The following is a 14349-nucleotide window of genomic DNA, read 5'->3' as shown; positions in this document are numbered from 1 at the left end:
TGAATACCCACTTCGTCGGATGCACGCGACGAAGTGGGTATTCACCCATGAAAGCTCACGCTCCAAAACGTCTGTTAGTCTATAAGGTGCCACAGGACTCTTTGGAATCATCTAAATATGGACAAATATGGTCTCAGAAAAGCTGCCAATACAGCTAGGCATTTTGTAAAGATTTTAATGCAATAGAAAGTCCAAAGTGGAGGAGCCTGTATTGGAAGTGGTGCCCTATGGCAAAATAAGGGTACTTCCTGTGTGATCATCTTATTGAAATATGAAAGCAGCTTCTTTGAGATTGGGAGCAGTAAAACCTGTTTAGACAGGAGAGGGAGGGGATAATGGATCTTAGAGTTGATATTCTGAAGGGAAATCTTTGGATGTACCTATTTAACTTCCTCAGATCCAGCAGTAGAAGAAGTCCCCCATCTTTCTTTGGAATTAGGAAATAGTGTGAGTAGAAACCCCAATTTCTTAGATTTATTGGGACCTCTTCTACTACTCCTTCCCTTAGCAGGGAGTTGATTTCTGTGCTTAGCATTAATTTGTGAGAGGAGTCCCTGAATAGGGAAGAAGGTCTTGAACTGGATGGTATAACCATCTTTTATTGTGTCCAAAACCCATCTGTCCATGGTGATCTTTTGCCACTCAGTGTAAAAAAATGGCATAACAGTCTCCAAATGTGAGGGGAACAGATTTCAAGGCTGGCTTGCTGCTCTTGAACTTCGTATCAAACCTGAGGTTTAACTGCAGTGTCATGGGGTGCTCCACTCACCATTGGGCTGCCGCCTCCTCCTGGCTCTCTTCTTACTACAGCACCTATCACACTTGCCCAGAATCTTGAATCCGACAAAGGCTCACATCCATCTGTAGTCAGTGGCTGGAAGGAACTGAAGTGGCAACCACTGCTTTTATATGTAAGTGGCACATTATATTTTTATTGTGCTACCCTCAGAACATGCCCGAATGCTGAGGGGAGAGGTGGGAGGGGATGCATGAGCACTCTTATAGGCACTACTAGTAGAAGGTTGCATCATTCACCGGCACCAGTCAGCTCATATCCCAGGAGTGGGAATGTACAGAGGACACTCCAAGAGGAATTTATTTATATTATATTATATACACATACACACACACCCCTCTACCCCGATATAATGCGACCCGATATAACACAAATTCGGATATAACGCAGAAAAGCAGTGCTCTGGGGAGGGGGCCTGCGCACTCCGGAGAATCAAAGCAAGTTCAATATAACGCGGTTTCACCTATAACGTGGTAAGATTTTATATTATATATAAAATCTGTGTTGTATTTAAGTTTTACAAAGTTAAATAGGTACCTGCTGGAAACAGCAGCCAACTAACAAACTACACAAAAAAGAGCAAATTAACTCTAAAATATGAGCAGTGGAGAACAATATAGAGCAATATAAATCATGCCTAACAAACACAATCATTGCAGTCATAGCTGAAATCTTTCACACACATTTGTTCACATAGCAGATGACTTATTCATATGCTTAGAGAAGAGAGCCCCAAACTCAAACCATAGCTCACAATCCAAGGAAATATGAAAAGGCTGCCCAGATCTGTCCATATAAATCTCAACAACTGCACATCACTATTGAGATAAATGAGCGAGAGAAGGTTCTTTTACCCTGCTAGGAAGGCTTGAAGACAGAGTGTTTGAGTTTGTTTTTCAATCTTCCAGAAGACCTGTATTGACAAACTATGCTCTAGGAAAAATTAAAAGGGCATTTGGAGAGGAAAATGTATTAATATTTGAAGATCATTCACAATTTGGACCAGATACCAAGGAAGGTTTGTTTCACCCGAGTTTTGCAGGAAAGACGTACTGTTTAAGTTGTTCACGTAGTGTAAAATTCACCCCCACGCACAGGGCCAGTGGGATTTCAGGGGCATTTTGGCTGCATGCCTAGCCTTCTGCATTTGATCCATAGTGTAAATGAGGGCACTAACGGGTGGCGGTGTGGGGGCCAGTGAGGGGGCTGTGAAAGCAATTTTATGAACACAGAAGAATCCCATTGCTGTGTTGGAGCAGAGCTGAACATTAGAGCCTAGGATCAAATATAGCATTGGGCAAGCAGCTCCCTAATGTCATACATGAGGCTCTTGCATGGATTTGTGAAAGTATCCCACCTTGCATTCACATGCACTTGCATGTGTAAAAGGCATTCTGTTAAAAGTGGCCCTTGTTGTCCAGCTCATTCCATCTGACCTGCTCACAACATGCAATTTCAAGCTCACCTGTACAGATCTTACACAGCAGTTAAAACAGCTGGATGTTAATAATTTGACTGTGCTTTGTGGGTATATAATAACCATCCAAACCGTTTAAATATAAGCTAAATGCTTATCTGAGTCATTTAATTTAAACTGTGATCAAATTTCTAGCTGGCCTCATGCAGCTCTGCAAGCCATGGCATTTTATTCTGCTGCAGCAGAGTTATGAATTATTTGTATGCTAACATTACCATAAGCTCTTTTCCCCTTTCATAAATGATATAGGGCCATGTGCAGGGGAAGCCAAATAGAACTGAGATATATAATAATTTGCATGGGCTGATGCAGGAGCAACAATGAGCATGGGCATGCCTGTCATGGAGAAGGGAAGTTGAGAAGGCAGTGCCCAAATGTGGGGGATACAGGAAAAGGGCTGCTCCCCTTTTCTTTTCTCCTACATGTTGTCACCAACACCGCCAAGCTCCCACCCCACCCAATAAATAAATGACTGACCCCTCTCCCACCCAGCCTGGACTCAGCCCTGCTCTGAACCAATGGGAATAGATGGCATAAACCAGGCCTCTCTCACCACACAGGGCAGCCCTGTGTCCCTGTCCCAGCACCTGCCCCTCTGCGTATTACGGGAAGCAGGTCTTTTTTCCTGGGCTTTGGTAGCCCCAGGAGACTGGGCCCCTGAAGGAGCTGCTGGATGGTTGAGCTGGTAACACAGGCCGGGAGAGCATATACCTACCCCAAGTCTGTCAGACATTAATGCTGCTCCTGACCCTCTAGGGAGCCTCCCAATGAGTGTTCCCTCGAACCACTTACACCCGCACATGCTGTCAGATCTGGGGGAGTCGGAGGGTGAAAATCCGGGCCGCACTGAAGTCACCTGGCCTCACTGAAGTCAATGGCAAAACTCCTTTTGACTCCAACAGAGCGAGGATTTCACCCTGAGACCACAGGCCCTGATGTGAGCAGCAAGTCTACACACCTATGCTTCTGCTCACCCAGACCTGCACCATAAAAGCACATTGGGCTGGGGCAGGGCACTGAGGTTAGGGACTATCTCTCCCTTCGTGTATGTACAACTCCCAGCGCAATCGGGTCCTCATTGTGACTGGGCCTTCTAGGTGCCATACTACAAACAACAACATAATCCACATGGTTGGATTCAGGCCTGTCCCTATTCAGCAAAACTTTTCAGCCTGGTCTTAACTTTAGAGATATTAAACACATGCTTCAAGTTAAACACATGCTTATGTGTTTTGCTGAACAGGGATAAATTTAAGCATATGCTGAAATGGAGCCTTGATGTTTAATTTTAGGCTCTGGAGGTTGAAAATCTGGTCCTCTCCCAAATCCAACCCTATGGCCCAGGTTTTCCAGACTCCCTGGGTGGCTGCAAGGAGACTGTGATTCATCTGTGACCTTGAGGGGAGAAAGAAATACATAGGACTTGTAGCCTAGTTGGGCCAACAGATACGTAGATGTGCCCCTTTTGATACAAAATTCCACCGTGAAAGCCAAAGGCTGAGGCAGTCTGGGCATTGGCACTGTGTAGGGCTTGGTCGATATGACTTGTGAAGGGATCACTGGACAACAGAAAACGTATGGAGGGTAGCGGGTCACAGACTGTGGTACTGGAAGTGAAATTTGATGGTTTGAGGATTGTGGATGGACCCTCTTGGTCATGTTCACAGCACTCCCCCATCTAGAGAAACGCATCCACCTTCCCATTCCTGGTCCCAGGGTGGTAGGTCACCACAAAGTAAAATCATGTAAAGAACAGGGATCAGTGGGCCTGTCACTGATTTAGGTGCTGAGCCATCTTCAGGAATTCCAAGTTCTTGTGGTTGGTAAGGACTTGGATCGGAAACCTGGAGACCTCCAGGAGATGTTGCCACTCCTCAGAGGCTGCTTTGATGGCCAGAAGCTCTTTACTGTCATAGTTTTGCTCCACTGGTGTAAGCCTGCCTGAAGAAGGCACATGGGTGAAACTGACCATTCAAGGCTGTCATTTGAGCTCCAAGCACAAAGTTTGAGGCATCCACCTATACTGTAAATTGCAGCCCGAGTTGGGGTGAATCAACCTGGGTAGGGGCTGTGATGAATTTCTACTTTAGATATTCAAAAGCCAGTTTCATCTCTGGGGACAAAGAAAGATGGGCTCCCTTCTGCAGGAGGGCTGTGATTGGGGTGACCACCTCTCAGAAACATTTGGTGAACTGTCTACAGAAACTGGTAAAGCTTAAAAAGCGTTGCACCCACAGACATCCCTGAGCACCACCAGTCGATGATGGCTGTTAATTTATGTGGGTCGATGATGTGATGGGCTTTACGGACTCCTCACAAGGCTAAAGGACTAAAGGAAAGATAGAGCAGCACTGGGTCAAGAAGGCCCCGCCCCTCAGCAGCTGCAGAGCATGCTCCAAATGGAGGACATACTTAAAATGGGACTCTGGCAATCAAGCAGGTGAAGACTGAAGGAGAGGCTGTCTGCAGGAAGGAAGCCAGTTAGTACCTTTTGGAACATAGAAATCCACAGGGGAAGGGCCTGGACTGTGGGTAAGGCCTGACCAAGCAGCCAGGGATCTGATCCCTTTTTCTTTCCCCTTCTCCCTGACAAAGAGGAATCACTGAACACTGAGAAGGGAACGGGGAACCCTCCACTGACTAACTGAATTGCTGAGACTGCTTGAGCAACCCTCCACAGGGAGGAAAACAGAGTGTTGTGACCACACCCCAAACTGAGGAGAGCACCGGGGAGGTAGGAAGTGGAGGCTGGTCTGGGACCACTGAAACACTGCTCAACCTTCCCCCTTGGGCCCTGTGCCCCGCTCCCCTTCCCTCCTCCCCTTGTCTGATCCGGGAAACACGGAGGAGGAGGAGACTGTAACTTCACTTCCAGGTCCCCACGTCGCTTGACAAGCCTGGCCCCAGGACTTTGGGGGATGTTGAGTCATGGTCCGCCCACCAGGCCTGCTGGCCCCTACGTGCACCACAGTACACATGGCCAGTCCTTCTGGGGTAGGGTGGCCAGATGCCTGTTTTTTTGACTGGAAAGTCCAGTTTTAAAAGGGACCTGATTGCGTCTGGTCAGATCTACTGACCGGACACCCAAAGTCCGGTTACTGCGGGCGGGGAGGTGCTGAGTCATCACTCATGCCAGCCCCTACTTAGCTAGGCCACTTCCTGCCTGCACCGGGCAGCTGCAGCTCCCAGCCGCAAGTCCCTCCCGACCTGGGCAGAGGTGGGGGAGAGAGGGGAAGAGCAGCAGGTGATGCAAGGAGGGGGAAAGAGGAGCAAACAGGGGTGGGACCTCAGGGAGCAGGTCCTCAGGGGAAGAGGCGGGGAAGGAGAGGTTCCAGCACTCCTGCTGGAGTGTCCAGGTTTTAAATATTACAAAGTTGGCAACCCTATTCTGGGGAGATGATATAACCAAAACCCTCTACTGTGCCACAGTCAAACTGTCATACAGGCGGTGTTGGTAAAGCCTCTCTAAGGGCTGGTCCACACTAAGAAGCAGGGTCGAACTAGGGTACGCAAATTCAGCTACGTGAATAGCGTAGCTGAATTCGAAGTACCCTAGTTCGAACTACTCACCCGTCCAGACGCCGCGGAATCGAAGTCCGCGGCTCCAAGGTCGACTCCACCACCGCCTTTTGCAGTGGTGGAGTACCGGAGTCGACCGCGGCGCTTCCGGAGTTCGAACTATCGCGTCCAGATTAGACGCGATAGTTCGAACTCCGAGAAGTCGAACTCACCGGGTCGACCCGGCTCGTAAGTGTAGACTAGCCCTAAGACTCTCTGTACGTGTTGGTTGTGCTGTGCTCGGTCATTTATAAAAATAAGGGTGTCATTGAGACAGATAATAATCAACTGATCCAGCGTGTCCTGAAAAATGTTATTGATAAAATGCTGGAAGGTCATGGGAGCATTACACAGACCGAACAGCATGCCCAGGTATTCAAAGCATCCATACAGGTTGTGGAAGACGTTTTTCCTCTCATCTCTTTTTCTCACCCACATCAGGTTAAAGACCACACATAGATATCTAAGTTGGTAAAAAAACTGGGCAGAGTGTAATTGGTTTAGGAGTTCAAGAATGAGGGGAAATAGGTAACTTTTCTGAACCATCATCTTGTTGTGGGACCAGTACACAATGCAGGGCCTCAGGGAACCATCCTACTTTTTAACAAAGAAGATTGTGGCCGCTGTTGGAGAGGTGGATGGCCAGATAAACCCCTTATGCAGATTTTCCCCCATGGAGCACAGATGTGGCTAAAGGGGATTTGAGTGCCAGCCGGAAGGTGAATTAGGCAGTCGTATTTGTGGTGCAGGGTCAGGGTGTCCACAGTTCCCTTGTTGATTATGTCTGCATGGTGATGGTACTTGCAATGTATTTTGGCGGCAGCCAGTGGAATGGTTGGGAGTGTGCCAAGCTCCCGTTAGCCCATTGCCTTGCAGGAAGGGGTTCCCCAGATGATGACATGAGCTCCAGAGGACACCCTTTCTCTCTTGGCCTTGGGAAGGAAGAATTGTTGGCAGTATTGGGAGCAAAAAAGTGTAATGTCCCTTTCCACCGACTCATACAGGGGTCATGGGCAGCGAGCCAGGACATTCCCATGATGACTAGAGAGTGGGGGGCCCAAATCAACCCAAACTGAAGGGTATCCCAGTGCTGCTGGAGGGTAACAACCCTTAAGGAGGTCCATCTGGTGGGTGACCAGCCCTGAGGCCAGAAGCAACCAATCAATGGTTTCCCCCAGATCCAGGGAATTCTTACACACAGTAGGGATCCCATAGGACTTAGCCACATCCTGGTCCATAAAATTGCCTGAGATTCCCAAGTAAACCAGAGCCTCCAGGTGCACCGCTGGGCTTATCAGGAGTAGGAGCTGCAATGGCAGTCAGAGCTGCAACAAGGGTGGGTTTGCAGTTGCTGTTGTCTCAACAGAGGTGCATGGAGGTCAAGAGTCTCTGTAGGAGGAAAGGGACCAGCCTGGACCCTCTTATCAGGGCTGAGGATTGGCATTTTCCAACCTCAGTCAGACACAGTCCTGAGGTTTGGCATTAGTGTTTCTCAGCCTCACACAGGCATGGGCGGGCCTGGCCAATGTGCATGGGTTCTGGGTCCTGGATTGATGTGCGCAGTTGAGAGGCTGGACCACATTTATGGAGCTGCACCAGTTCTTCGTGTATTTTGTAACGCAGTCCAAGTCGAAACAGATACTGCTGCATAGCCTCATTCCACTCAGTGTCTGCAGAGAGGTGATGGAATTCAGCCACTGATCGATGTCCTTGCTGTAGCATTTGCAGCATGGCTTCAGTAGTTCGGGTTTGGTGTGGATCACTGAAGATAACCGACATGGCCTGAATGAACTGTTCCAGCTGGCCCAGGAGGGGCTGGACTGTTCCAAGCAGTGGGAGGCCCAAGCCCAGGCCTCCTCAGTGAACAGACTAATGATGAGCCCTACTTGGGCCTGGCATGTGTGGAACGACAGGGGTATAGCAGGAAAGGGAGTCAGCACTGGTTTAGGAAACCTCAGAACTGACTATGAGCACTAGTACATAAGACTGGGACTTTTCAGCTTGGAAAAGAGATGACTAAGAGGGGATATGATAGAGGCCTATAAAATCTTGACTGGTGTGGAGAAAAGTAAATAAGGAAGTCTTATTTACTCCTCATAACACAAGAACTAGGGATCACCAAATGAAGCTAATAGGCAGGAGGTTTAAAACAAATAAAAGGAAGTATTTTTTCACACAATGCACAGTCAACCTGTGGGACTCTTTGCCAGAGGATGTTGTGAAGGCCAAGACTATTACAGGATTCAAAAAAGAACTAGATAAGTTCATGGAGGATAGGTCCATCAATGGCTATTAGCCAGGATGGGCAGGGATGGTGTCCCTAGCCTGTTTGCCAGAAGCTGGGAATGGGCGACAGGGGAATGGATCACTCGATGATTACCTGTTCTGTTCATTCCCTCTGGAGCACCTGGCATTGGCCACTGTCAGTAGACAGGACACTGGGCTAGATGGACCTTTGGTCTGACTCAGTATGGCCATTCTTATGTTCTTATGTCTGGGAGTGGCACTTTTGGTTCCCGGAAAGGCAGAGCCAGGATTGCTGGTGATGATCTGTGTTATGCATCTGCAGGATGGAGACCTGCATGATCTGTATGGGTCCCATCTGCTTCTGAGTGGAGTCTATGCCAGTGAGGTGGGCTCCTACCCTTTGTATTGGGCTGCTCAAACTGTAACCAACCAGGCCTAGTGACTGAAATGAGAGTTCAGCCTATTGGTTAGAGCTGGGTCCAGGGGGACAGAATCCAGGAACAAGCTGGGGGCCAGTATCGGAGGGACAGAAGCCAAATGCCAGAGCAGGAGGGTTCACCAGAGTCATAGGCTGGAGCCTGAGCCAATAACTGAAGCCAGAAGTCAGAAGCTGGAGGGGAACAGAGGATAGAGCTGAAGTGGGCAGTAGGTGGAGCAGAAGTAGGTTCAGAAACAAGGCTGGGACAGGGACTGGAACAGAGCAAGGGCAGGAACTGGAAGCAGGTGGGGACGGCACTGGAATCAGGCTGGAGCAGGACTGGAAGCAAGAGCTGCAAGCAGGAGCAAGGCAACCACAGCAGCAGGCGTGGTAAGCGTTGAGCAGCTACTGATCTGTGGGTGCCAGTTTTATGAGCAGGGCTGGGGCTACTCTGTCAGTTCCAAGGCAGTGCAGCTGGGCTTCCTGATTGCCCAGCAGTGCAATTAGTTAAGAAGCAGGCCAGGAGTTGGTCTGGCCCCTGACAGGATTTCACCAGGTATCTTTCTGGAGGATTTAGAGTCCACGGTTCCCTCTGAGGCAGTTATATAATAAAACCAGATACAGCTTGCCAATAGCACATACGCTGGGGTTTCCAGCCACCCATACCCCCTGAAAATTCCATTATACACACCAGAGGGAAAAATCATCACTCATCCCCTACCCCCAAGGACTCCTAACCCTCTGCCGCTTTACCTTGCAGCATGGCGGAGCTGGTGTAGTAGTTGAAAGGTACATTCTTCACCATGTACTCGTCGGCATCTAGGGAAGAGAGTTTGTCTCCGACGAGCACAGATTTCCCAGTGCCGGCATTTCCCACTAGCATGACTGGCCTCCTTCGCTCCAGGAGCCTATCCATGAAGTATCGCACTCGGATGGTTTCACTGGTGGGCACCAGACAAGCCTAAGGGGGGAATGATGGGGACATGCAATGAGCCTCAGTGCACCCCCTTTCAGCCACGCTCACATGGGGTGGGGGAATACTGATCCAGCTGGAGATATGTGAGGAGGCAGTGTCCACAGCAAGCACCAGAGAAGAGTCGGACAGACCTCTGCCTGACAGTAAATTAGAGTAGGGGGAGAGAGAGCTCAGTGGTTTGAGCATTGGTCTGCTAAACCCAGGATTGTAAGTTCAATCCTTGAGAGAGAGCCACTTAGGGATCTGAGGCAAAATCAGTACTTGGTCCTGCTAGTGAAGGCAGGGGGCTGGACTCAATGACCTTTCAAGGTCCCTTCCAGTTCTATGAGATAGGTATATCTACACCAGCTAAAGTCTTCAGTAACTAACTAGTTGTCTGGTAGCATCTGTGTGTCCTCAATACAAGGTATTTCCCTAGGGCTGGTCACAATTTTTCCACAACAATTGTTTTTTGATGGAAAATTGGGGTTTTTACCAAACAAAATTTTTCACTGTAAGTGTCAGCTACTCACAAAAAACACTGATCTTTTTGTCAAAAAATACAAACACCGCAAAACTGATTTTTTTCCAGTTGTCAGCCAACAACCAAAATATTTCAGTGCCAGCACGGTGCCTCTTAGGTGTTGCAGTTAAGTTGTCCCCATTCTCCTCTATGGACCAGCCTCCCCAGCCAAACTCCATGTCCCATGATGCACTATGAGCACAACTCCCATGATGCACTATCTCCCTTCACCAAGAAAAGACAGGTGTATCATGGTAGATATAGGTCAACCAGAAAGAGCCCAGCCTATGACGGAGAGTATGAACATGAAGCACGCAAACTACAACTCCCATGAGGCACCAGGGCAGCATTTCAGAATCAAAATATTTTGTTTTTCACAACTTAAATATTTCTGGTTTATGACCCGATTTTTGACAAAAAAAATGATTTTTTCCATGGAAAAATCTCCATTTTATGACCAGCTCTAATTATCACCTACAGTGATGATAAGCTGGTGGTGAATTTGTGACCCCTTTGCAGGTTGAAATCAGACATGTGTGCATTCTGCTCTGCTGGCATTCACTAGATGGAATCAGACCACTACATCCCACCTATGTATGAGACTTTCATATTAAAGAACCGAATCAGTCATTAAAATAAGGCATTGGTTTGCTTGCACAGAGCAAGTGTGATCTCTCTCTTCTCCACACTACCCCTTCTGGTTTAACTGGTGCCCTGTTTTACATTTCAGACAGAAGTTATCAGGACAACAATGGACTGGCACTGCGGAGATGCATGCAGCTTGAGAGTGGATATCTGACTGGTAATTGAGATGGCACTGTGTTTTGTGCACGGCTTTGATTCAGTCCATTGGGTGTCTGTCATTGCCCCACTCACCAATCATATTCCAGCGCACTGTAACAAGAGTACCACTTTCTTAATGAACCTTATCTTCATAATCAAACTCAGGTCACTTAATCACTTTAGAGTGAATGTTTGTCTCTTAGATGGAACGTCACCATTACTAACAAACCTTCATTTTCTCACGCCAGTGCTAACAAATCTTATTAGACAGAGACAAAGCACACACCACACACACCTATGTATTCTTTTGTGGCAATGAAACAAAGATTCACGTACCTGTAATGGCATTTCGGGATCAAATTCAAACTTGGGGATGAGTTTGGACCAAGGTTCAAACTTTTTTGTTTCTGGATCAATGTAAAAGTCGAAGACAGTTCCTTGAGAAGGAAACTTGATGGTCTTGAACTCAGTCACCCACCACTTACTGAATTCTACTCGGTAGTCTACAAGCTGCAAGACAAAATGGACAGCAAAGATGCTAACCTGCAGAAAATCTCCAGTGATCAAAAAGGTTATGTACACCATGTCCCTAGCCAGTTTGGAACCATCCCCTGCAGTATATTCCCCTGGGCTCTGCCCTGACCATTCACTCAGGACACTATTCCACAGCCTAAGAGTACTTACTGTCAGGAGTTATTTCCTCATGTTAAAACTAATCTTAATTTAATCTCATTACTCCTGTTTATAATCCTAAATAAATCCTTTCTCATGATGGCCATTTTAGATATGCCTTAGATTAGATAGAGAGATCCATCTGGCAGAATTAAGTACGTGTCTCAGATTAACCAGGCCAAGTAATTGATCCGGAGTGCATACATGCCTCCAATAGTAGTTGTGGATGGCTTTCACGTCCCCACCTCCAGCCACGATTAGCCAAGGCATGCAGATTAAAGTTCTTCCTCAAAAATCACAACAGCCCATTAACTTTTGATTTCCGGATTCTTTCCCCGTCACAGCACTCTGGTATTGAGGAGCCCAGACTGAATGAAGTATTCCAAGTGCAATTGCACCAGACTTCTAGAAAGGGACAATCACCTTTCAGCTCTGACACCTTTGCATTAACCTTTATTTGCTGCTATACTACATCAGAAGCACATATTGAATTTGGTCTCTGCTAGCTTCCCTATGTCTCTTCCCCCACAGTATCCTACACCATCCACTAGTCCTCACAGTGACTGTGAAATTTGGGGGAAGGAAGGAGGGCGATTGGACTGGGCACTCAGGAGGTCTACGTTTAGTTGCCTGCTCTTCCACAGATTCACGGGTGACCTTGGGCAAGACACTTAATCTCTCTGAGTCTGTTCCCCATCTGTACAATGGAGACATTATCCCTTCTCTTCCTCACAGGGGTGTAGTGAGAAGTTCATTGATGCTGGAGATGCATTCAGAGACCATGGTGATGAAAGACCATGTAAGCAGTGAATGCAACATTACAGCTTGCCCAGATTCTCAGTACATTTCTCATAAGGCTTATTTTTCCCCACATCCATTCGCTGTGCACTCTTGTCCAATACAGCAAGTCAGCTGGGACTGCCAGCTCATTTCATGTACGCCACTAAAGCTCCACAAGAAAGCCAGGATTTTCACCAACTGCTGCATTTCAACTGGTGCCCTCTGTGAAAGGCTCCGTAGGGCTTTGCTATCCTGAAGCAGCCACCCCCTTAACAGTAGACCAGAGTATTCTTAAAACACACTATTATTATCCAGGATTCTGCAGTCTGGTGCTGCTCACTGAGGCAAAAATCACTAATTCCCCATTTCCCTGTTGCTATAATTCCTCAGCAGTGGCTGTAGTAGCCTTCAATGGGGGTGAAAGTGCATCACTGCTAAAAGCTTTCTCACTAGGGCGCCCTCACCACTGCACAGAAGAGCTGCTTCCAGCTGCACTGTAATGTGTCATCCACCCTCCCTAATATGCCATTTAACCAGCGCAATTTGGTCCCAACCCACACTGCCAGAGCGATGTTAAATTTGAGCTTCTTCCTTAATAAAACCCCACATGGAATTTTACTAATTTCAGAGCCTTTATCTTGAAATGGAAAATCTATCAACTGTTTTCCTACAGGGAGCCCACTCCCTTCCAGTGCGCACATCAGAGTGGAAAGGCTCTAAAGATTGTTTATCCTGACATTTCTGCAGCAAAAGGTCAGAGTGAAGGGCACCATCAATGGAGAGCAATAGACAGATTTTATATTGGATCATTTTTCACCAGACTCTTGTTCAGCCTGCTGTACCCTCGGCTCCCCTGCTCTGACATTTACAGAGCAGCAAAGGAAGAACCACAGCCAGCATCAAAAGCAAAATCTTGGGGAGAAATTCTGTGGCTGCAAAGGGCTTCTACTGCACCTGGTGCAATCTGCTAAAGCACACCCTCCCCACCACATGTTCAGCACACACTGCAGGTGTGTCCACACCACCACTGGGAGGTGTGACTGCAGCACGTGCTGACATTCCAGCTGGCTGTGAACTAGCTAGGTCAAGGCTAGCTTGAGTTATAATAGTGGTGAAACTGTGGCAATGTGGGCAGCCGTTGCTTGGGCACCCGGGTCCTGGCTAGGCCCTGGGCAGGGCTAGCCCATGCATCTGCCCACGCTTCACAGCTTTACTAGCTCAAAGCTAGCTTGGATATGTCTACATGTGCTGCAGTCACACCTCCCAGTGGCAGCCTACGCATACCCTGAGTAGTGCTTAGGGGAGCTGGGATGCATTCTTGCTTCACTAGTGGAGGTACTCATTGAACAAGCTGCAGTGGTGGGAACTAAATGTGAGGAGTCTTGGAGACCATACAATTCCAAGGAGCACAAGCACTACTAACCACTTAGGAAGTTTGGGGGGATGTTTCTTTAGACCCTGATGTGCTAGGACTGGGCCTTTAGGCAACAAGGAACACAGGAAAGGAACCTGCACCTGAGCACCTTGGCTGGGGATGAAGCATTCTGAGTTGAAGGGATCCGGCTATGGAACAAATGTCAGCATAGTATTTCATTGTCTGTAGGTTCATCTAGTCAGAAGCAAATTTCGTGCAGATGAACCAAGGCACAGGAGCAGCTCTAACACTTTCCACTGATCCCTAAACCAGGCACCACATGGAGACACAGCACAGCTGTCCTCTCCCTGCCCCAGGGGACCACTTCTCTGGTGAGATGCACGACTTCTCTGCTGAGATTGTCAGCAAAAGAGCCAATCAGTGTCCAGTTGGAAGTGGACACTGTTCAATAGAAAGGAGACGGAGAGCACCAGATGATCTCACCAAGGCCACTGGTTAGCCACCGGAGGGAACAGCCATGGGTCACTACTGAGGCTAACATGAACTAGATCCAAGCCTGGGATTGAGAGGTGCACTAATTACCCTGGCTGTGGCAGACATTGCTATTGTTATCAGGGCGTAGGAAGGGCAGAGTAGGGAAGCGTCTCTCCTCTCCCTCCTGGGCATCTTAGGAGGTCTGAAGGTGAGGAGCTCTTCTACCCTAAACCCCAGCTGTCAGTCACTCATAACGTTGCCAATGGTTTGCCTTTTTCTCTGAAATGACCC

The 14349-nt window shown here is 47.9% G+C and overlaps 1 protein-coding gene across 8 annotated transcripts in view; it reads right to left on the bottom strand.

Annotated features, from left to right (window-relative positions):
• DNAH9 (dynein axonemal heavy chain 9) overlaps positions 1-14349 on the bottom strand; it is a 370057-nt gene that overhangs the window by 241374 nt on the left and 114334 nt on the right. For all 8 annotated transcript variants that reach the window (XM_039501323.1, XM_039501326.1, XM_039501324.1 and 5 more), the window contains 2 exons: positions 11094-11267; positions 9250-9457 (listed from right to left, as the gene is read on the bottom strand). In XM_039501323.1, the coding sequence (XP_039357257.1) occupies positions 9250-9457; positions 11094-11267 (382 nt within the window). The remainder of the gene's footprint in view (positions 1-9249; positions 9458-11093; positions 11268-14349) is intronic.

The sequence above is a fragment of the Mauremys reevesii genome, linkage group 15 (assembly GCF_016161935.1).
Source record: "Mauremys reevesii isolate NIE-2019 linkage group 15, ASM1616193v1, whole genome shotgun sequence".
Taxonomy (NCBI): Eukaryota; Metazoa; Chordata; order Testudines; family Geoemydidae; genus Mauremys; species Mauremys reevesii.
This window is presented reverse-complemented; position numbering and strand designations above follow the sequence as displayed.